Here is a 24,964-nt window from a genome sequence, read left to right as displayed (position 1 = left end):
CCCCCACTCTGGAATCATAGATAAACTTACTAAGCTGGGCATTAATCCCTATGTCACTTGATGGGTTGCCAACTGGCTTACTGACAGAACCCACACTGTAAAAGTAGCGGACTCCAAATCCAGCTGCAGACAAGTGGAGTACCTCAGGGTTCAGTCCTGGGACTGCTCTTGTTTGACATCTACTTCTCTGAAGTACAGGCCAACACTAAGGGACTCTGGCTAACTGAAAACTGGGAGCCATTACTGAATCCCCAAATGATATGGATATTCTACAAAAGGGTCTTATAGAAACATATGCTTGGTGCCAGAGCCATGAGCTCAAGCTCAATGCCAAGAAATGTATAGTTATCCCCTTTGGGAAAAAGCATGTACCCGTGAATTACCACACAGGTGGCAGTACACTAAACACCTAAAGTGTGATAGGAGACTTAGGGACACAGGCGGACAGTGGTCTCACCTTCGATAACCACATCGTCACAACAGTCAGGAAATCCTTCTATGTGGCACACCTCATCACTAAGGGCTTTTCATCCAGAACAAAGGAGGTCATTGTCCCACTGTACTCATCCCTCATTAGACCCATTATAGAATACAACGCCCTGTTTAGTATGTACCTCTCAGGACATCTGCAACAACTGGAAAGGCCGCAGAAATACCTCACTAAAAGCATCACAGGCTTAAAGCAGATGTCCTATGCTGACTGTCAAAAAAAATCCACCTATACTCTGTCGCATATCGTCTACTCAGAGGCGATTTCTGCTTAACAAACAAGGCCATGTCAAACCCAGTGCTGTTGAACATGCTACACTTAAAGAAATCCCAGTACCTCAGAGACACACGCTCCAGGGATCTAAATCTTGTCATCACAATGAACAAAACATGCTGGAGGGATAGGTTCCTGACCCAGAGACTCACCAGACTCTGGAATAGACTGCCCATACATGTCAAGCAGAGCGCCTCTTTGGCCCTCTCCAAAAGGAACCTTGATGATTGGATGGGAGATAGGAAATTCACCCCAGGGTTCACGTCAGTCACCCTGCTAGACAGGGATCCAGGGAAGTAAATACCGTGGGAAGAAACAGCTAGGGAATTGTTATGGCTACGCTTGTATAGGCCATAGGGCCGATAGCCTAGTACCAACCTATGAACCTATATTGACAGACTCAGAAAACTCCAGCTATGCTCTGTCTTTTACTGCCTACTTAGAGGCGATCTCTGCTTGACCTACAAAGCCATGTCTGACCCAGAGCTGTTAGATATGCTACACCTAAAGAAATCCCAATCTCTCTGTGCCACACACTCCAGGGACCTAAACCTCATTACCACAATAAACAGAACATGCTGGAGGGACAGGTTCCTAACCCAGAGACTTCCCATACTCTGGAACAAACTTCCCATTCACATCAAGCAGAGCACTTCAGTGGCCCTCTTTAAGAGAAATCTTGATGAGTGGATGGTCAATAGGAAGTTCCCCCCGGGATCACTTCAGTGGCCTTGCTTGACAGGAGCTCTGGGAACTTTGGGTGGCATGATGCCAGGGAATCTTCTTGGGTTAGGCTTATATAGGCTCCAGGGCCAATAGCCTAGTACACACCTATGAACCTATGAACAAATATTTATAATACTGTATTGCCTATACCTGACTTAAGCTTTTTTTGTGTATCACTTGTAAATAAGAGACAGACAATTTGGGACAGTAAATAATAAATGCCGGACCTTTTTGAGGATGATGAGCATTCAATCATGGCATGGAAGTTATTACCTTGCTGAAGGCACTGGGGGACTTGGGAGTACCAGATATCTCCCCTTACATGCAGACATAGCAATTAAAAGTCTATCACAGATAATACACATGAAAATTACAAGGTAGTTTAAAAGGAGATGTTATTTGATTATTTCAGAATGACTAATGTAGGAGATGATCTGGAATTTTGTTTGGAGATCCTAGGTAACATGGGTAGGGGTTTCAAAGTTCGCAACTTCTCAATGCAAATAAGAGCATGGTCTCTTAAAAGGGACTACAAACATGGGCTGAAAGAATTATTTTGCATAAATTCCAAAGAACAAAATGCATAAAATAAGAATGTTTCCTTTGGCAATGGAAGCACAGGCAAACAAATGGTATCTAGTAGTTGAAAGAGGTATCTCAACTATGACAGGAAGGAAGAAACTAGTATGAGCAAGTGTAAGATGAAAGAGTACTATACCAAGCTCTTACCCAAGGTGTAGCAGCAATGATGGGTAATGATAAGGAACAACAACCTTGCCAAAATGGATTTATTGGATCAAGCAAATCTGCAAGGCTAATGTCCCTTAGAGACAAATGATAAGTACAGATTACAAAATTTTGCTGGAAAACAAAATGAAGGTAGCAGAGACAATCTGGAGTACATTAACTAAATACTTGGATTTCATGCCCTCTACTGAGACACAGGGTAAAAATCTATGGGGTTGTTGTAACTATTCAACAAAAGCTGCAAAATTCATGTTTTTTTATCTAGGGGCATCTTCACTAGTTTTTGTATATGATAAATTGAATGGGAAAACTATTCCCAGGTACCAATCAGGAATGTTGGAGATGTGACTGGTGAAACTGAGGACCTTAAATACATGACTTTTTAGGAATGATAAAACTGCAAGTGTTTAAACTGGGAAGTATATAACAGTCATTAAATAGTCTAAGACTGATCTAAACTCATTTCTGTATTTGTTTGGGATACAACTAAACAAAGACATTCTTACTCACAACAGTTATCAACTGGCCTTGTTAATATTACTGCTAAAAGATGGTTACAAAGGAATAAAAAACAGAAAATGATTTAGGGGTCAATATTTTAAAGCATTTGATTACAGAAGCAGCAGAGGTGAAAGAATTGCGAGTAAGGGTGGCACAGAGACAACAGTCCTTGAACAAGTGGCCACCATGATTTATCTAAACAAATGTGTTAATGGAACCTTGAGACTAAGTGTGGGTGAATACCTGGAAGGGGCATACCACTTGGGCTGGTCTCTCGATGGAAAACATGAGATTTTTTGTTGTTTGTTGCTGAGGAAGTATACAACTATTAATGGTAAATAAATACTTAAGTGCAGTTAATGTGCATATATTAAACCGAGTGAGTTAATATAAAAATGGCATAATGGTTTGGATATTTGCTGCTGTTTATGAACTGTTCATGTTTTAACATCATTTTGTGTGTGGGTTTTTTAATAAAGCTATTTAAAAACACATAAAAGTCTTCTAGCCAAGTTTGCCTCAAAGATGTTTGAGCTACTCTTATATCAGGCTCACTTCTGCAAACGCTGAATGCAATCTCCAGAAAACAAGACACTTACGGAAATAAAACCATAATCATCCGACAAAATACAAATGTTAAAGAACCAAGAAGCCGAGCAGTGCTGAACAGGAAATATCAACTTTCCCATCCATGGATAAAATTGCTAGCAACTGGTAATTACATCACACTAGTGGATGTCCCCCTGATGTTGTGTATGCTATTAAAACATGGCAACTGCCGAAGTAAATCTGGTATAAAAGCCATACAGTAGAGGGACACCTTTGTTGTGTTTCTTTGTTTCTATCAAAGCACAAGCAAAATTACTACAGATTACTTTAAACTGACTTAAACAAAACAAGTTTCTACATTTTCAGTAAAAGCAGTATTCTGAAACTGAAAAGGTTCAAGTTTAAAAAAACTAACATCTCTGAATGTCTATTATGCAAGGCACTAAGGACAGCTGTACTTGACAGATTCAACTGCATTTCTATGGCTATTGAAAATAGATTTTTTTTGTGGAAGCCGACACTACAATTATGTTTCCATTTAAACAATCTATACATTGTGAAAGAGGATTGGTGATCTGTATATACTTACAACACAAGGAACGATGATCATGTCTGTGTCCACTGCTTTACCACTGCTCTCCTCTGACCTCAAACGCTTGCTTGGCTGCCATTTCTGTGCAAGAGTCCGAATAGTCTCATCTACATTGATTGTATTTCCATCAAACCTGATAAGCATGCAATATGTTTGTCAAAAAACTTTTGAAACAAATAAATATACAATACATTAGCAAATGACAGCCAATTTTACCTATGATATTCGACGGCTGTCAGTTTTTGACTACAAGACCTGCAAAATGTTATCTTGTATACCCCACTACAACTCTGACTTAAAACCTTAATGTAAGGTACTGCATTTGTGAGTCTATATATTGCTAAATGCACACTTCTATGTTGCACAGTTCTGAAATTCCTCTTCCTGATCCTCCAGTGAAACATATTATGTCCAGTTAAACTATGCCAGTTAATAAAAAATGAAATAGTAAATAAACCATTTCCCCAAAATAAGTAAAGTTCTGTTTCTTCAAGTACATCTACATGCACAGAACCTCTGAATCTGAGTAATACTGCTCAGCAAATGATTATGCATTGATTATCTTTGGGAGTGGGGATGGAAGCACAAGAACTACAAGAAGACTTCTGATTCCATTTGAATGCTCACATCCTACTTTTTTGAAAAAAAGGGTCATACATGCCATGATGCATGAATGAAATTAAAAACATTTAAAACATTTTCTGTATAATCATGCTCTGTCTGCAGAGCTTACCCAGTCTCTTAGTGACATTATTATGACTACACTGCACAGATATGACAGATGTTTCAAAGAGAACCAAGAACATACACTATCTTGTGAGACTACATGAAAGTATCTGGAGCTTAAAACAGGCCACCCAGAGCTATGTGCTATCAACCAAGAGCTAAGTGTACAGTTCAATATACTGATAACCTACAGTGTGGAATATGCCTGAAGGTCTTTCTTGTCAAAAGTATTTTTGCTTTATTGAAAACAAAAATGCTAATGGAAAATAAACAAACAGCATAGACAAGTATAAGTATTCTGAACATTGGACACCAAGAATAATTTTATATAATATTTACAGCCCTGACTATGACCTAGATAAAAAGAAGTTATGTACTTACCATAACGTTCCATGTGAGTTGCTCTTCTTGCCTTCATTCTTACTGATGGGCTCAGAGCTGATCCTCGGCTCCGATTAGGCCAATTTGCAAAGCTCGAGGTCTCTACCGGCTTGAGGCCGAAACCCTATCCCACAATGCACCTCTACCTTCCCCAGAACTTGTTTGCTGCAAACTAGTGCTAAATCCAAATCAGATTTTGAAGGAAATCATATACACAACTTGTGAGAGGAAACTCCTCAGTAGAACCAAAACCAAATCTAGAGCCTCTCTCGAACTTCCAGACATTGGATAGGGGGTAGGTGTGGGGGGTCGTAAGAATGAAGGCGAGAACAACAACTCATATGGAACGCTATGGTAAGTACATAACTTCTTTATGTGAAGTTGTTCAATCTCGCCTTCATTCTTACTAATGGGTAGTGTCCCCAGCACCACAATCTTGTGTGGCTTATGGGAGTACCTATCTAAGGACAGCAGAACCAAATGAAGCCCTGTCCCTAGAGGCCTTGTCTACTTTGTAGTGAGTTATGAAGGTATGTAGCCTAGACCATGTGGCAACTGCACAAATAGAATCAATGGGTAGTTTGGCCAAAAAGGCTATGGAAGTAGAAACAGCTCTGGTTGAATGAGCCTAGACTTTGTTCTCTAAAGAAATATCTGCAGTGTGGTATATAAAGGATATGCAATCAGAAAGCCATTTATATAAGGTAGATTTAGATACTGCTGCACCTTTCTTGAAATCTGAGAAGGAGACAAACAGCTAATCAGCTCTTCTATGGTCTTTTGTCCAGTCTAAATAGAAATTAAGTTGTCTATGGACGTCAAACTTGTGAAGCATATATTCCAATTGATTAGTGTGATTGGGAAAGAAAACAGGTAAATAAATCGCTTGAATAAGGGTGTATTCTCAACAAATTTTGGGTAAGAAAGAAGAGTTTGTCCTGAGGGAAACCCTAGCTTTGTGAAATATTAAATATGGGTGCTTAACTGAAAGGGCTTGCAACTCCGAAACTCTGCGTGCAGATGTAATGGCAACCAAGAAAATGGTCTTACAAGAAATATATTTCAGCTCACAGGAAGAAGCAGGTTCAAAGGGCGGAAGAATAATCTTGGATAGGACTAAATTCAGATTCCATGGAGCGGCAGGTGATCTAATTGGTGATCTTAGATGCATCGTACCATTCAAAAAAGCCTTCACCATCTTGTGAGACATAATACAGTTTCCTAATTCACCTATATGGAAATTGGATACAGCAGCCAGTTGTACCAAAATGGTTGCTGTTGCAACTCCTTCATTGAACAGTTTGGTCAGAAACTCTAAAATATCTGATATGGAGGCTAGAAAAGTGTCATTGTTATTCTGCTGAGCCCAGATTGAAAACCTCTTCCACTTACTGAGGTATAGTTTCCTGGTTGAAGACTTATGTGAGGACAAAAGGATATGTTGAGCTTCCTCTGATAAATTTTCGAACCTGGCTATTCTGGGAATTGGAGCAGCCAAGCTGTCAGTTTGATAGACTGAAGTGAAGGGTGAAGAGCTCCTGACAAGTGGGTCAGATGATCCAGCACTAGATCCAGGATCCAAGGTTCTTCTACTAGATGAGGCTTCAAAAAGGGGAACCAGATTTGACAAGGCCAATATGGTGCTATTAAAATAAATGTCCTGCACAGAAAACTGGCTTTCTGCAAAACTTTGGGAATCAGGGGAAAGGGAGGGAAGGCGTAAAGGAGTCCCAGGGGTAAATCGTGTACGAGCGTGTACCTCTGGGACTGTCCCTGTTGAGGGATCAGGGCAAAGTAGTTGCTGCATTTGGTGTTTGTGGGAGTTGCAAGAAGGTCGCAGCAAGGCTGGCCCCATCTGCAGAAAATCATTTCCGCTACTTCGTTTTTGAGGGACCACACATGAGGCAACAGAACTGCCCTGCTGAGTTTGTCCGCTATCACGTTGGATTTCCCCGGGACATGTGTTGCTATCAGAAAGCACTGGGTGGACTCTGCCCATTTCCATACTCTTAGAACCTCTCGACATAGGGGATAAGATCTGTTTCCACCCGGTTTCTTTATATACCAGACTAAGACATGTTGTCTGACTGGATTGCAATTGTGCCCAGAGGAAGAGAGTCTTGTAAGAACTGCAACGCTAAGAGAACTGCTCTCATCTCTAGGACGTTTATATGCAATTGAGCCTCGTGTACCTGCCATGTACCCTGGGCTGTCCGTCCCTGATAATGCCCCCCCCACCCGATCATGGAGGTGTCCGTGGTCACCAATGCAACTGGAACCAGTAGGACAAAGGGACGTCCCATGGTCACCAATTCGGACATTAGCCACTACTGGAGATCCTCCTTGCAAGAGTTGGTTATCAGAACTGAGTGATTCATTTGTAAATCCTGAAAAGTCCATTGTGTGAATAGCAGCCACTGAAGAATGCGCATGTGAGATCTCGCCAGGGGTATCGCAATGATAGCTATGATAGCTGCTGCCATGGTGCCCAGCAGCCTGAGAATCTGTGATGCTGGTGCTTTGTGTTTTGAAAGGAGATCTACAATTTGATGTCGTAGGGTAAGCACTCTTTCTGAAGGAAGTTTTAAGGACATGTTGACTGTGTCTAAGTCTGCTCCTGTAAATACTGTATGCTGCAACGGCAATAAAGCAGACTTTTCTGAACTTATTGTGATGCCCAGTTGAAAACAGAGATCTAAGGCAGTGTCCCTCACCCGAATAAGCTGATGCCTGGTGGGTGTGGTGAGGAGCCAGTCGTCCAAATATGGAAACACCCGGATTCCTTGATGTCTCAAGTGAGCCATGACCACTACCATACATTTAGTGAACACTCTGGGGACTGTAGTGAGACTGAAGGGCAGGGCCCGAAACTGGAAATGACTGGCTCCCAGCCTGAAGCGCAGGTGATCCCTGGATGGCCTGGCCATTTTGATATGGTAGTATGCATCCTGATGATCTACTGAGCACATCCAATTGTCTTTCCTTAGGAACGGGAGTATAGACTGAAGCGTGACCATCTGGAACTTTGTCTTTTCTACATACTTGTTGAGTCTACTGAGGTCCAAAACTGGTCTCCAGTCTCCTGTTTTCTTTGGCACTAAAAACAATCTTGACTAAGTTCCAGATCCTTGCTGGTCTGCCGGGACTGGTTGGATGACTCTTTTTCTTCTATTAGTTTTTGAACCTCTACTGTTGCTACATCCCGTAGACTGGGTGGAATGTCCGAGATTCCTTTTGTTGGCTTGGGGTCGGTATGAAAGGGGATGAAATAGCCTCCGAATATGACATTTTGTACCCATCTGTCTTTTGTAATTTTGAGTCAGGCGCCTAGGTACAAAGATAAACATCCCTCGACTGCCTCCCGAGCAGGACAGTCAGGCCTCCTTTCAGGAGAGCTGGTAAGCCTTCCCAAGGAATTGATCCCTGACGCCCTGGTTCTGTGGACCCCCTCTGCCACGTGGGTGCCGTCTTCCATCACTGCCCTTTCCTCTGCCCCTAGAGGAGACTTCACCTCGTGAGTTCGAAAAGGCTCCTTGGGCTTTGCGGAACCACATTGTCCCTCCCCGTTGACCTTTAGGATAAGGTCTAGTACGAGTGGAAAAATGGACTCCTACGGCAGATAGAGTCTTTCCTTCTTGTCACATCTGGTGAGGGTCTCTTTAACATTTGGTCTGAAAACAGAAGAACCATCAAATGGGGCATTCACAAAGGACGACTTGAAAGGTTCCGCAAAAGAACATAAGCACATCCAGGAATGTCTCCAAAGAGCTACTCCTGTACCCGCTGCTCTACTCGTCCCATCAGTTGCGTATGATACAGGGCGCATGGAAGAGTTAACGATAGAATTGAGGGTAGCAAGCTGAGACGTCACTTTGTCCGCCACTGTATCGGCTACTGCACCCTGTAAAGTATCTCCTAGCTCTTTCAGGAGATCTCTTTGAAGCCTTGTGATGTGGGTTAGATAGTTCAAAGACTGAAGAGCAAAAGTCGCAGAACTGAACATGCACTTGCCATATCTGTCCATAATCCTAGATTCCCTATTAGGAGGATGGATAGACGTAGAAGTCTCCATCTCTTTCTTAGTGGCTGCCACAACCACCATGGCATCAACAGGAATTGGTTTGGATAAAAAGGTTTTATCATGAGGTGCTGAGATGTATTTGTTGGGCCTCCTAGGAACAGGCTCCAAAGTATCTGGTGACTCCCACTCCCTTTGAGATAAAAGGTCCATCAACTCATCGAAGGGCAGAGAAACCCAAAAGGTGGAGGGTCAAGACCAAAAAGCCTTCAAGAGCACCAATTCATCCTCAGTATGGTTAAGGGGCTGCCAGTCACCTCTCTGCTTAAGGATTTCTAGGATATCTGCAAAGGAGATATCCTCAGAGGGGGACTTTGGGAACCCTTCCGATTCCTTCAAATCGGTGTCAGATGTGATGGATTCATGAGGGGAATCTAAATGTCTCCTCTTACATAACCTCTTCCGAGGAATCTCTTCAGTGGGAACTTCTGGGGAGGTCTCAGAAGAGCAGGGTTCCCCCGATGAGGCTTCCTGAGGCTCCAGGTCCCTACGCTTACGGTGGGTCTGCAGTGACAGAGAAGATTCCGGTGCTTTCCTGGAGGAGGTGGCCATTTCAGAAGTTGTGACTGTCCAGGGTGACAAAACCCTCCTCATGGCATCGAAGGCACCAAGGCTCCAGTACAAGGAAGCACCCGGTCCGAAGACACAGATGACTCCTCCCGCACCAAAACCACCGGCTCAGAGTCAGAGGTGGGAGCCAAGCTCATCCGCGCCAAGGCCCAAGGGGAAGAGTCGGAACTGACGCATCGGTTCGACTCCCCTCCTCGAAGCCGACAGGAGAGTGATGGCTCCCAGAGTCCGCCATCGGAGCAGAAGACATCAGGGTTGTTGGTACCGACAGGTCTGAAGTGAGTGTCGGAACAGACGTTTGAACAAATGACTGTACGGCTCCCTCTGGCTCTGATGTCTCGAGTCGAGTCAATGGAGGAGCAGAAATTAAAGGAGATGATTTTGTTGGTTCCGAAACTACCCGAGTCTGGTGCCAGTGAGCCCAGAATCAGAGATCTTAAGGTTGGAGATACCAGTTCCAAGACTGGAGACCGGCTCCTATCAACTACCAGTACAGACGGCTCTGACGACTGTGGAACCGATACAGGAACCTTCTTGGAAACCTTCATAACCAAAGAACCCTTCGGATCCGAACTTGCAGTAGAAGAAGCAGAAGATGATGGTTTTGGTTTTCCTGAAGAAGCAGTATCCAAGTCTGACTGAAAGGCAGACTTGATCAGACCACATTCAACTAACTTTCATTTCCTCTCTGCCAAAACCCTGGCACTGAAACCATGGCAAATGGAACAAACTTACTGGAGATGAACCTCTCCCAAACAGTAAACACAGGTGGTGTGGCCATCCGTGACAGACATTTTTTGATTGCATTTAGGGCACTTTTTAAACCCTGACTTAGCTTTTTCAGACATGGTAGACTTTGCAGTTAATTCACTGTAAGATATAGAAATCCCAACAACAATTCAAGCACAAACTCTAAAGATCAAAACTAAACAAAGTCTGCACTCAGATTTTTAAATCTGGACTTAGCTGCAAAAAACAAAATTAAACCTAACCGGCTAAAGTTATAATAACTAAGGAAGCCTAACTCGCTGTAGCTGCAAAAAAAAAAAAAAAAATTAAGCCTAACCGGCTACAGTTATAATAACTAAAGAAAGCCTAACTCAGCTGTACGGGATAGGGAAGAAACCCAAAGAAACACCAACAGGGCCTAACGCCAGAAACGAGAACACAAGGTTCTTTCATTTTTTTTTGTTGTTTTTTTTTTTTAACTACTTAGCACAAAAAAAAAAAAACACAAAGGAAAGGATAGCCTATCCTGGCTGAATACTTCTCAACTCTAAATAAGAAAGAAAACTAGTAAGAACTCCAAAAGGAATACACTCATCTCAAAAAATACGGCCTGAGCTGTAGAAGACACACAATCTGTTGCAGCGGCAAACTAGATCTGGGGAAGGTAGAAGTGCATTGTGGGATATGGTTTAGGCCTCAAGCTTTGCAAATTGGCCGACTCAGAGCACAGGATCGGCTCTGAACCCATCGGTAAGAATGAAGGCGAGATTGAACAACTTCACATCCCAAGTTTGAACAGTTGCTTAGGCACTGACAGTTCAAGCAGGTAGAACAAGTGTACCCATTCTAGGGGGTGACGAGGGCACACTCATGGGCAACTGTGTGATTTGAATTCCCTACTGAACGCCAAGGGGAAGCAATTCTGAAGTGCCTTCTGTGAGTGGGCAGGTCCACACTGCTGATACAACCTCCTTGCAGAAGTGAAGGACAGTGGAGCACTGATGTCCACAGCACACTCCACACACTTGTCACCTGGTTGGTGTACCTGGGTAGGGCTTAAAAAATCCACTCCCCATGATTTTTGCCTACGTGATGGCCCCTCCCTACTGATGGAGAAATAAATGGATCGACTGAGTGACACAAGCTAACAATCAGAAAGCAGTAGGGACAAACAGAAAAAAAAAACTGCATATTTTCAAAACTGCAAAGAAAACATTTGAACAGAGTATGAGGCAAGGCATACCAATTTAAAGAGACACCTCAATGGGATAACATATTTCTTAGTTTAGGAGCATCAGTCACCTAAAATTTGAAACAGTAGTATGCTCATCATTTGATCATTGCTGCAGTAGCTTAAGCTGTATGGAGTACAATACTGCATAAGATATAACAGATGGTCAAGCTTTCAAGGCACAGGGGTGACTTTCATGATGTGAATCTCAAACACAGTGAGGAGAAAATCAGAGGTCTGGGCAAATAGTCCTTCCATGCCACCAAAGACCACTCCGCTTGTAGGCTTTTGAGGATCGATGATCAACTAACTGATTTAAATCCATCAGGGACAGAACCTTCCATATCTTATTTTTATATCTAAAACAAATACTTTGACAAAAGAACGGTTTCTTTTTAGCTAGGTTTTACTATTTTTAGGACTGTTACGATACATTTCTGTCAGATGAACTAGTGTAGTTCTTTTTCTATTTGTGTAAACTTACTTTTGGCAAGTTTACTCACTCTTTACTGATCATTTTATAAATTACTTTTGGGGGCTTGGGCAAGTTTGTTTTGTGCTTGTTACTGTGTTATCTTTGTGAACACACTACTTTTTTTATATTTACCTTCTATAGCTGACATCACTAGCTGTGTTTCAGGTTTCCTTCTTGGCTCAACCATGCAATATTTTACCGGTTCCTCGGTTCTTCCTTAACTCTGAGACAAAGAAAAGAAAATTTCTAGCCAGCCTTTTCCCCTTTCAGCAGGCTACTAAATTGCCTCAGCCAGAGATGGGTGACCATGCAGTGGCCATATCAGGTTCCTCAGACCTCTCATGTTATTTCTTAGGGTCGAGTAGTACAGTCCCCTTTAACCACCATGAACCATGGGTTAGACATGTCCTTTATGGGAATGGAAGAACTCCTCTTTTGGTCTCGGAGGAAGAAACAGGGAGAGTTTCTCTGCCTCTTCAGATTAAGATGCCTGCTCCCTGGAATGATGTTCCTGACACAAGTTGGTCTGTTTCTATCAAGTTTCCCTTTAGAAGAAGCAGAAAGTTAAACATTTACCTACCGCTGACTATTTCCCTAGATAGGGAGGATTTAGTGGGCTTAGCTCAGGGCTTTGTTCAAGCTCCTAAAGTCTGGTTTTAATGATAAGAGAAAAATAAATTCACCAGTTTCTGATATTTTCCCCATGATAAACATGGAACAGAATTTATTCCATGGAAATGTTTTCAGTTATTTTCCCTAAGGCATCAGGTTCTGTTTCTGAGGAGAGTTTTTCTTCTGCTTTTCCCCTGGAAGAATTTTCGTTTTCTGAAACCATTCCTAGAATGAAATATTTTTCAGTGAGAACAATAGGACATTCCAGTTTATTTGAAAAACATTATGACTTACTACAACTGGCACTTTTTCTGCCTGTGGTGGTTCACATTCTATGGCTTTGGAGGATGTTTTTATTACAGACTGCAACATGCCTGACAGCCAGCCTAAAAAGGCAGACTTGTATGAGGCTCCTCAGTTCAATGAATACTTTCTATTCTAATTCTGACCCTGAAGTGATCTCCTTGTTAAGCTCCTAAACATATGGTAAATGCAAATCCATCTCCCTCTGGCAGGGATGGGAAAGCTTTTGACAGACTTCGGAAAGACAGCACCTTCTTCTACTACTCTTATTTTAAGAATTCTTAATTGTCTCGCATGTTAAAGTTTTGATTATTTATGAAAATATGTGGAAAATCACTGTCGCCTTTCCTTCTCCTGAGGGAAAATCTTCTCTAAATGCTTTTGTCTCAGCTGATGCTTCCTCCAAAGCAGCAGCTACTGGGCCTGCTGTGATAAAAATTGCATGGTTATGTCTCTAAATGTGCCTGAAGGTGTAAAAGCTGAAATTGTGAATTCCTTCCTTGATAGGGTGGCTATATTTGTACTACCTGCTGCTGAGGTACTAAAAAAATTAACATTTCATCCCTATTTCATGATCCTTTTATAAAAAGCAAATTAAGAAGACTCGCCATTCTTCAGGAAAGCAGAGATTCAAGAGGACAGTCCTACAAGTCTGCACATCTATAAATCCCCCTCCCACTCTTGCAATCCTTAATTATTACTCTGTTTCTGGATCTCCATCTTTCTCTCTCTGGCAAAAGTCCATTAGGGGTTCTAATAGCTGTGGGAGCTCCCTACCTCCTTTTTAGGGATTTCCTTCTCATAATTCAGTTCAAACTTCTTTATTTTCTCCTGTCTTTCTGCATCTGCTGACTCTAGGGTCTGACTCTCTCTCGCAGGGAAAGGATTTTATTCTGATGTTTATTGATCAAATAATGAAATTTCAAGGAGAAAAATTACAGTTCTTACTATAACTATGCATTTGTGTGCAAGGATTTTCTAAGTAGTACATTTTTACTCAGACCTCCAGTAAAAGATCAGTCACCTCCTTAGGATCTGACAACTGTACTCCAGGGGTTGACACAGCAAGCTTTTGACCCTTCAGCCAAAGCTGATATGAAATTGTTTATCTTGGAAAACAGTTTTACTAGTAGCTATTACATCTGCGAGGAGAATTTCTGAACTCTAGGCTCTACCATCCAAAACCGCCTTACACTGCCTTTTAAAAAGAGAGGGTTACTTTACAAACCAATATATCCCTCTTAGCTAAAGTAGCCTCTGAATCAAATATCAAAAACAATTCATGTGTCTGTCTTCTTCCCTAATTTTTCAAATAAAGGAGTGTACATGTTGCATCTTTTAGATGTGCACGGACAACTACGTTTTTATCTACACATGACGAAGAGCTTAGGAAAACAGATCAGTTATTTCTTTCTCCCTGAACAGACTTGGAGCACCAGTTTCTAAAGTTACCCTAGCAAAATGGATTACTGACTGTATTTCTTTTGTAAAGTCTCAGCAAGGCCTCTTTCTATCAAAGCCTACTAAGGCACATTCAACCAGATCTATGGCCACTTCTGCCTTCTGGTCCAGGATGTCCATTGATGACATTTGTACAGCATCCAACTGGTCTAATGCTCATACTTTTAGAGCTCATTACAAACTAGATTTGATTTCTAGAAGAACATTTGCTTTTAGTTTGTCAGTTGACAGGATTATCCTTCTATGAGGGCCACCCAAGATTCACGTAGTGGGGACTAAAGGTTTTGTAAAGTTTAGAAGAAACTATGGTAGATTATTTACCTCCAGATGAAAATTGGAAATGGGCTGCTAATTGTACTCTGATAGTTGAGAAAGTACCACCTGTAATGAAAATTGCTGCCAAAAAGTCAAGGACATTTGAAATCGGTTCTGAAAAGGGATCCAAGCTTTTGATTAGGACCCAAACAGCAAATCTTTTCCATTTACTCTTATAAATCATTCTGGTGGAAGCTTTACGGGAAGATAACAAAATGTGATGGATGGACAAGGACAGCGTGGGCTGTCTAGCAATCAATGGAACTGGAGAAACCATGCAGTCAAACTGAGGCCTGTTAAGCCTGAGGCCTGTTAAGTCTGAGTACGTCATGCCTGTCAGATGAGACAGGAGGTCTGGAACTGGGTCCAGAATCCATGGTGGATGTAGAAAATGAGGCCAGAGGAAGAGAAAACAATTCTGACTAGGCCAGTAAGGGGCAATAAGGACAATCGTGCTCTTCAATCAAGATACCTTCTGTAGAAATTTTGGATGAGGGTAATGAAGAATGATATAACGGAAACAGGGAGGAGGCAAGCGAGACGTACAGCATCACTCTGTGACTCCCCCGTTGGGGGGAATCAGGGTGAAGAACTTGCAGAATTTGTTGCTGAGGGGAGAGGCAAATAGATAGCAGCATGGTTGGCCCCACTGACAGAAGACTGAATCTGCCATACTGCAAGACTATTTGTGAGGTATCAGAATGGACCTGCTTAATTTGTCTGCAATCGTACAGGCTTTCCCTGGAATGTACACTGCTATCAAAAAACAACTGGAAGAGATCGCCCACTGCCATACTCTCATAGCTTCTTGGCAAAGAGGGTAAGATCTGGTTCCCCCCGTTTGCTGATGTACCAGACTACTGACATATTGTCCAACTGAATCACAACAGTCCCGGTTGGAAGTGTGTCTCGAAAGGCCTGCAATGCCGGGACAGCTCTTATGTCACCTCTTTGGCAGACCATGTGCTTTGAACCATCCTCCCCGGGAAATGCCCTTCACCTGAGCTGAGCCATCCATGGTCACTGTGGCCTTGCGGTGATGGAGAACAAAAGGATGGCCTTTGTGGAGTTGACTGGAGTGTGCCCACCAATTGAGTAATTTTGACTGGCATGGATAATGGGTGTTGGCAAATACACCACTGAGTGGCAAGTGTTCATTGAAGTATTCTCATATGGAACCTGGCAAGTGGTACCAAGGTGATTGCAGCTGCCATGGATCCCAAGGCTTTAAGTAATAGCTGTGCTGGAAGAGAAGAATTTTGTATTATTTTTTGGACTTGGAATTGGATAGCTTCTATTTGAGAGAGAGGAAGAGAAGCTATTTGGGTTGTTGCATCTACGTGAGCACCAATGAATTCCAAACTATAAGTTGGTATGAGCTGAAATTTGTTGTAAATTACTGATATTCTCAGATGGGAGCACAGCTGGAGTAAATAGTCCCTTGCTTGAGTCAGTTGATGCCTGGTCGGAGCGGTCAGGAGCCGGTAATCAAGATATGGAAACACTTGGAATCCAAGCAGTTTTAGGTGAGTTGCTACGACTGCCATGCATTTGGGGAACACCGTGGGGACTGTGGTGCGCCAAAGGGTAGTGCTCTGAACTAGCAAAGACTGGCACCTAGCTGAAAGAGATGGTATCTTCCAGACTGTCTGTTCATTTTTATGTGACAGTATGCATCTTGAAGATTTACTGAGCACATCCAGTTGTCCTTATGCAGAAATGACTGAACCAAGACCATCTGAAACTTTGTATATTGATTTAGATTTAATTTGCTAAGACCTAAAACTGGTCTCAACTCCCCTATCTTTTTTGGCACCAAAAAATCATGAATAAGTTCTGGACCCTCTCTGTTTTTTTTTATTTCTAGAGAAACTGCTTCCTTATGACTGGGTGAAACATCAGGAATTTTCTTCTGAACTTTTAGAGGGTATTGGGAAAAGGGTATGACACAACCTGCTGGTGCAGGGATAGGTGACCCCTGACTTCCTCCAGAGATGGACAGTCAAGCCTCCAATCAGGACTGCTGAGAGGATCTGTTAAAGAAGAAATCTCTAGATCCCTGGTTATGCAAAGCACCTCTCCCATGGGAACGGCATCTTCCATTGGTGTTCTCCTCTCTGCCCTGGGGGAATTATATCCACGTGGATCTTGAAAGGGACCCTGGGACTTTCTGAACCATAGCTTTCTGCCACCTCGATGTTTCCTAAAAAAAGGACCTTTGAGGGGTAGAAAAAAAAACACCTACAGCAGCAAACAAGGTTTTCCCTTCATGTTCGGACCTACAGAGTGCGTCTTTAAACTTGGGGCCAAATAATACGCTTTCATCAAAGGGCGCAATGATAAAAGAAGAGTTAAATGGTTCCACAAAATCAGACAAGTGCATCCAGGCATTTCTCCTAATGGAAATGTCTCAACCTGCAGCTAGTGTGGTACCTTAAGCAGCATGAGAGATTAACCTCATGGACTAATTAGAAATTGATTGGAGGGTAGCCAACTGCAAGGAAATGGTATTCCCTTCCTCAGAGGATATGTACCAGAAAGAGATTTGGTAAGGTCCTTGATCAAATGTCTTTGAAGTCTGGTAAAATGTGCCAAATAATTCAGCAACCTTAAAGCAACAGTCACTGATGCATAGACATGCTTTCCAAACCTGCAACTAGACTCCCTGTTAGGGACTGGATAGAGAAGCTCTGTTCTGCTAGTTTCTTTCTCAGGGTTGCTGTGACAACCATTGCATCAGTGAGTACTTGTTTACTCCAGTGAAGGCGATCTTTTTGAGGTTAAAGGATTTTGCTTGGTCTCTTGGGAACAGGCTCGGCAGTGTCCAGTTCTTTACAAACCCTCCAAGACACCAAATCTATAACTTCATCAGTAGGTGGAGTTACCCAGGAGGTAGATGGGCCAGATCTAAAAACCTCCAGAAAAGTACAGTTTTGTACCTACCATAAATGTAGATGTCCGATAGGTATGCATCTGCAGTCCTAACATATGGGTTGTCCTGCCTCAGGCAGCCCTTCGGTCGGCCGGATTCCAAAGTCTGGGTCTGGCCTCGGCTGATGTCGCACTTCACCCGACGTCATAACTGCTGTTTATTGGGTATAAAGGCATCAGCCGACGCCATTTTCCTCAGTGTTTCTTGCCCCAGATGCCAGGTGCCCTCTAGTAAGGCTAAATTTGGATAAATGCAAATAATTCCAAACAGTAGAGAGCAAATACATATATACAAACAAATACACCATAATAGATTCCCCCAGCTAGCTAAAAGAGGGGTAAATACCTTAGGAATACCACAGAGGGGAAGGAGGGTGGGTAATCCTGACTGCAGATGCATACCTATCGGACATCTACATTTATGGTAGGTACAAAACTGTACTATGTCCTTCAAGGATGCATCTGCAGTCCTAACATATGGGTAGAATACCATAGCCAAACTGGGGGAGGAGGCACTAAGATAAAGATGGTGTAGTTAAGATCCCTTGCAAAATAGCAGTTGCAAAACCTGCTCGGGATCTAGAGTATAAGGGAAGATTGTAATGCTTGGCAAATCTATGCACGGAGCTCCAAGTAGCAGCTTCTAAAATGTCTTTGGTAGCCACTCCTCGTAGGAAAGCTGTAGTGGTGGCTGTAGCTCTTGTGGAATGAGGTCTGATATTATCAGGAGTTGTCTTTCCATGAAAAGAGTAGCAAAATCGAATGCAATTTCCTATCCATTTTGAGATTGTCTGTTTTGAAATTGCTTTTCCTTGCATTCCTGTTGCATATGCTACCAGAAGCTGGTCAGTTTTTCTGCTGGTCTTAGTTCTGTCCAGATAGTAGCGTAATCGTCTGTGCACATCCAAGGTATGAAGCAGTCTTTCCCCCCTGTTCTGTGGGTTGGGGAAGAATGTAGGTAAATGAATCGCTTGGTTCAATGATACTCTGGAGACCACTTTTGGCATAAAGGTAGGGTTAGTTCTCAGAGAGACTCTGTCCTGATGGAAGATAAGGAAGGGTTGTACTGCCATTAATGCCTGTAACTCAGATACCCTTCTTGCTGAAGTAATTGCTAGCAGGAAAGCAGTTTTCCAAGACAAGAATTGTAATTCTGCTGTTGCTGCTGGTTCAAAAGGGGGAAGTGTTAACTTTTCCAGCACAAAGTTGAGATCCCATGTAGGTAAAGGTGGTTTCCTTGGAGGCTTTACATTTTTGATTCCTCTCAAGAACTGCCTGAGTAGAGGATGAGAGAAGACAGGAGGATCCATGTTGTATGCTGATGCATGAATCTTAATGGAGGAGTAAGACAGGCCATTGTGGAACAGCTCTGCTAAATATTCCAGGATGTGTGCTATGTTTGCCAATGAGACATTTTCTCCCTTTGCTGCACTCCAAATAAGGTATCTTTTCCACTTGGCTGAATAAGTCTTCCTTGTGGAGGGTCTGCGTGCCTCCAGGATAATGTCCTTAACCCTCTGAGATAAACCTGGGTTATTTTGTTTTATGCAATATTCCAAGCAGCTAGCTGCAGTGTTTTCAAGTTTGGATGTAGGATCTTGTAGTTGTCCTGCGTTAGTAGTAAGGGACATAGAGGTAGATGCCATGCGTGTGTCCGGGACATGCTTCTCAGTAGCGGGTACCAATGTTGCCTCGGCCAGTCTGGAGCTATCAGAATTACCCTTGGCTGATCCTCTCTGATCTTCAGTAGAACTTTGTACATCAACGGAAGAGGTGGGAATGCATATGCTGTCAGGTTTTTCCAGCTGAAGGAAAGGGAGTCCACCCTCCAAGCAAGTGGGTGGTATGCTCTTGTGCAGAATTTCTTCAATTGGTGATTGTGTGGGGAGGCAAACAGGTCTATCTGTGGTAGTCCCCATTTCTTTGTTATGGCTTTGAAGATATCTGGATGCAGCATCCATTCGTGAGCATCCGTGGTAGTTCTGCTTAAGGTGTCTGCTAGAGAATTTTCTTTTCCTGGTACAAATCTGGCCTGAAGTTGAATGTTGAGGTTCAGGGCCACATTCCACAGGTCCATTGCCATCCGGCATAGAGGATATGAATGTGTACCTCCCTGTTTGTTGATGTACCACATGACTGTGGTATTGTCCATCCTTATCAGCAGATGACCCTGTTGAAGGAGTGGTCTGAATGCCTGGATCGCATGTTTCACTGCCAGCATCTCCTTTAGATTTATGTGTAGATTCAGCTGGTCTTGGGTCCATAGGCCTTGTATACACTTGTCCACCATGTGTGCCCCCATCCTAGGTCTGAGGCGTCCGTGGTGATGGTCTGGCTTGGATGTGGTTTGTGGAAAGGCAAGCCTCTGTTCAACTGACAGGCCTGAGCCCACCACAGGAATTCTTGTTTCAGGCATGGAATTATTGGAATCTGGGCTTCTAGACTGTGCTTGTGTTGAGACCATACATTCCTTAGATACCATTGTAGCTTTCTCATATGCAGCTTGGCATGCGGAACCAATATTATGCAGGATGCCATGTAGCCCAGGGCATGCAGGACTTTCCTTGCAGTAAGCTGAGTTTGTGTTGTTAATGTCATGAAGTAGACTGGTAGTTGCTTTTGTTTTTCTTCTGTGAGAAAAGCCATCTGAGTTGATGTGTCTAATTCTGCACCCAAGAATGTTATCCTTTGGGATGGTACTAGTCTTGACTTTTGCATGTTGACTGTGTATCCCAAGGTTTGCAACAGTTGTATGACATTTTCCAAATCTTTTGTTAACTTTGCTTTGTTGTCCGCTTGTATTAGGCAGTCGTCCAGGTATGGGTAAATCTGAATTCCCTGAAGTCTGCAATGAGCAATTACTGATGCCAGGCATTTCGTGAATACTCTGGGCGCAGTAGATAAGCCAAAAGGCAATGCTGAGAATTGATAATGCTCTGATCCTGCAAGAAATCTGAGGTGTCTTCTGCAATCTGGTCATATAGGGACGTGCAGGTATGCCTCCTTGAGATCTAGAGTCACCAGCCAAGACTCCTTGCCCAGCATGGGAAGAAGTTGCTGGAGGGTCAGCATTTTGAATTTTGGAACAATGAGGTATGTGTTCAGTGAGGACAAATCTAGAATAGGTCTCCATTGATTTTCTTTTCTTGGTACAAGGAAAAGCCTGGAGTAAAATCCTTGGCCTTGTTCCATAGGTGGTACCTCTTCTATAGCTCTCATCCTTAGTAAGTTGTTGATTTGTCTTAGAGCGTCTGTTTTTTGGCTTAGTGGTAGGTTTGGCATTCCTCTCTTTTTTGGTAGAGTATGGAAGTGAAACCTGTAGCCCTTGTCTATTGTTTGTAAAGTCCATTTGTCTCCTGTAATGTAATGCCAGTTGTTGGAGAATAAGGCTAGTTTTCCACCCAAGGGTGCTTCCAGTTGTTCCCTGGTAGGCGGAACTAGAGCCAAGTCATTGTGTCTGCCCTGTGGAAGTGGTTGTAGTTGAATCTGTGGCAGTACTTCTCTGGTTGGTAGGTTGCCACTGACGTCCCCTGTAGGCACCCCTAGACTGACTTCAGCCTCTTGGGCGTCTATTTCTGCCTCTCTGCGCTCTGGAGTTGTCTGGAAAGGACCAATTCTTCGAAGGCCAATTTCTGCTAAACCTCGGAGGTTGGACCTGTAAGAAATCCTTGACTGTTTGGACAGATTTTGCTTTTTCTTCCACCTTTTTTAGAACCTCCTGTGCAGGGGAGCCAAACAAACTTTGTTTCTCCATGGGAGCATCTAGGAGTTTTGACTTAACATGGTCTGGTAAGGATTGTTCTTTTAACCAGGCATGCCTTCGAATCACTGTTCCAGTCACAGCTGATCTAAAGGAAGCCTCCAGTGCATCATAGCCACATTTTAAGAAATGGTTACTGACCTGCTGAGAGTTATGTACCAAATCCTGAAGGGACTTGCGGTCTAAAGGTTCAGGAGAAGATATTTTTTTTATTTAACTGGTCTAACAAAAATTCCTGGTACTGAATCATGTGAAATTGACAGTTCAAGGCCCTGGCCGAAAGAGTAGCAGAAGTATAAACCTTTTTACCCCATCTCTCTAATGCTCTAGATTCCCTTTCAGAGGGAAGAGGGTTTTTGGCAGAGGCAGCTGCCACACCTTTAGGGCCCTGTGAAATGGTTTCAGGGTCTGCAACAGGAGCCTTATACAAATGGTAGTGTGTGTCCGGAACCCTGTAATATCTGTCTGGCTTGGCAGGGGCCGAAGGAAGAGAATCAGGAGCAGTACAGGCATCATTATATGCATCATCAACAACTGTTAGTACTGGTGGAATGGCTAAAGGCCTATGCTGTGGTAAGTGTAAAAAAGTCCTTAGCCTTTTCCTTGAATCTGAAAAATCCTGGCCCTGCCATTGGAAGTGTTCCCTCATAGCATGCAAGGTTTCCCCAAAGGAAAATTCTTCAGGAGGAGAAGCAGAAAGAATGGAGTCTTCTGCATCAGAATCCTCATAAGGAGAATATGGGCCTTCGTGAGGGTCTGAAAGGTCTGAGTCATCCGAGGAATAATCTGTAGAGACAGGTTCCGGGGGTTCAGTCCTAGGCCTCTTGTCTGGAGGGGGCTGAGAGGCCCTGTCTGGGTGAGGTTGGGATCCTCTGATCAATGAAATGAGATCCTCAGCCAGGCTGAGTATTTGGGAACTAGAGGTAGGCCTATGTGAAGGAGTTTTGGCAGGCAAGGCCTTAGAAGATTTAGCTGCCTTAGCCCTGGCAAAAGCCTTGATAGACATGGAAGCAGGGGGTCTAGCCGCCCCACGTGCAGGGGTAGTTATGTCTAAAGGAATAGTGTCTGATAAACCCCGGGTGCCTGCTTCTGTAGCAGTAAATTCAGTAGCAGATTCAGCCATGCTCTGTGAGGCCTCGGTTATCGGAAGCATGCTTTCGGCCGAAGGAAGAACCGGGGGCTCGGTTTCAGCCGAAACCGAGACATTCGCGGTTGGCCTAACCGTGGTTTCAGCCGAAACCGCGGGCCGCAAATGTCGGTCCTTTTCCTTGCGCTTTTTAGCTAATTGAGAAGTCGGAGTCTCCCACTGCATTTTGTATGCAAAAGCGGGACCAAAAAACTCCTCTGCAAACTCCGACCGACGTCTAAGTGTCCGTCGGTTGAAGGAAGCACAGGCTAGACAAGCTGATACATCGTGGTCTGGGCCTAAGCAAGGAAGGCAGTAAGAGTGGAAATCCTTATGAGGTATTTGTTTCCCACAAGTTAAACAATTATTTACTTTGTCTGACATCGGCTGAGGCAAGAAAGAGTCCCCAACGGGGTACTTAGCTTTTTAGAAGTCTTCGGTAGTAGAAATCTCTGGATCTGACCGACCGGCACTTGCGAACAGCTTCTGCTTGGGCACCGCGGCAAGAAAGACTGAGGAAAATGGCATCGGCTGATGCCTTTATACCCAATAAACAGCAGTTATGACGTCGGGTGAAGTGCGACATCAGCCGAGGCCAGACCCAGACTTTGGAATCCGGCCGACCGAAGGGCTGCCTGAGGCAGGACAACCCATATGTTAGGACTGCAGATGCATCAATAACCAGGTAACACAAAGTAGTACAGTTACACTTACCATAAATGTAGATGTTCGAGAGTGTATCACAGTTGCAGTCATCATTCTGGGTTATCTGCCAGCAGGTAGCCTCAGCCAGCCTGAATACCAGAGTCTTCGATTTCGTGCTCGGATGCTGTTGCTTCTTCCAGTCAGTCAGAGGTCGTCAGGGGGGAATTATCAGCCAAAGCCATTATATCAGTTTTTTCTTGCCCCAGATGTCCCGTGCCCCCACAATGAAGCAATTATATGGTATTATGGAACACCCCCAGCAAAAGCAAATATATTATATATAATATGCCAAAAACAAGAAGGAAGTAAAAAGTCAAGAGGCGTCGGGGAATAGAGAGGGAGGGAGGACTGCAGGGTGAATACATTTGAGCATCTACATTTTATTGTAAAGTAAGTACAACTGTACTATGTCTTTTTGTTATCGTCTTTACTGTTGATCACGTTATCTTTGAACTAAGAAGCTAAGAAAGGAGAGAAAAAGGGCAAGGGCAGGCATGGCAAGGCCAATAAGGCCCTGTAAGACTGCTGTGGGTAAATCCAGCTCTGGAGAGAGGAAGTAGAAAGATAGGCAGTGGTTATGTACAGAAGGTAGGCAGCAGCCAGGTTGCAGCTTCCAGGATGTCTCTGGATGTCTCTGGTAGGTGGTAGCGTGAGATGGTGGAATGGAGTTCTTATGAATGGGTGGGGGTAGTTTTTCAAGTTGTTTTGTAGCAGAGTTGTGCAATGTGCTATCCATTTGGGAATGCTTTGCTTTGAAAAAATGGAAATGGTGCCCTGGCCTGCAGCTGATCCCTAACTAGCAGCTGGTGATATTTTCTGGCTGCCTTTCCAACCCGTCTAAGTCTAAGCCGTCTGTCATCTTATCAGAGAATGCAGTATCCTTATTTTATTTATTCTCTTTTCCCCTTAAAAAGTATGAAAAATGAAAAAATTGGTTAGGAGCCATCTTTGACTTAAGATTGGATTGGAATTGATCATTGGGGGGAGGGATCCACATTCAAGGGAGAAAACATGGGGCCACAATGAAGGAGGGCCTGCAGTTCAGACACTCTTCTTGCTGAAAGTGACGGCTAAAAGTAAGCTGTTTTCAAGAAGTAAAAGTTCAACTCTGCTGTTAAGGCTGGGTTCAAAGGTGGTCAGTGGGGTTTTCCAATACAAAGTCTTAAATTTTTGGCCCCTCTAAGGAATTGTTTTAGTAGGGAATGAGAGAAGAGGGGTGGCTCAGTATTATAATGTGCTGATATGCCAGAGGCATGAATTTTAATTGAAGAGAAAGACAGGCCCTTGTGGAGCATTTCTGTTAATTAATCTAGAATATCGGGTAAGCTGGGCACCGTTGTGCCCATCTCCTTGAGCCTGGCTCCAGGAGCAGTATCTTTTCCGCTTTTCTGAATATGATTTTCTAGTACTAGGCCTTCTTGCCTCAAGAATGCCATCCAGCACCTGCGTACTGAGGGTTGCTGGAGGTGAGCTCAGGGAATTAGCCAGGCTGCAAGGTTCAGGGTTTGAAGCTGAGGGTGCAGAATCTGACCCGCCTGCTGAGACAGCAGGGAAGGGGTCTGAAGCAGCTGCCAAGGTTGCAGCACTGTCAGACTGCGCAAAAGGGGGTACCAGTGCTGGCATGGCCAGTCTGTTGCAATCAGTACTGTCCTTGGTTTGTCCTGTTTGATCTTTAGTAGAACC

General features: G+C 43.4%; 1 protein-coding gene across 1 annotated transcript in view; it reads right to left on the bottom strand.

Annotated features, from left to right (window-relative positions):
- ZZEF1 (zinc finger ZZ-type and EF-hand domain containing 1) overlaps positions 1-24,964 on the bottom strand; it is a gene marked incomplete in the record, with an annotated part of 3,903,331 nt that overhangs the window by 455,091 nt on the left and 3,423,276 nt on the right. The window contains 1 exon segment of the mRNA XM_044082903.1: positions 3,876-4,011. Within this exon segment, the coding sequence (XP_043938838.1) occupies positions 3,876-4,011 (136 nt within the window).

The sequence above is a fragment of the Protopterus annectens genome, chromosome 9.part0 (genome assembly GCF_019279795.1).
Source record: "Protopterus annectens isolate FY-2018-M chromosome 9.part0, PAN1.0, whole genome shotgun sequence".
Lineage (NCBI taxonomy): Eukaryota > Metazoa > Chordata > Ceratodontiformes > Protopteridae > Protopterus > Protopterus annectens.
This window is presented reverse-complemented; position numbering and strand designations above follow the sequence as displayed.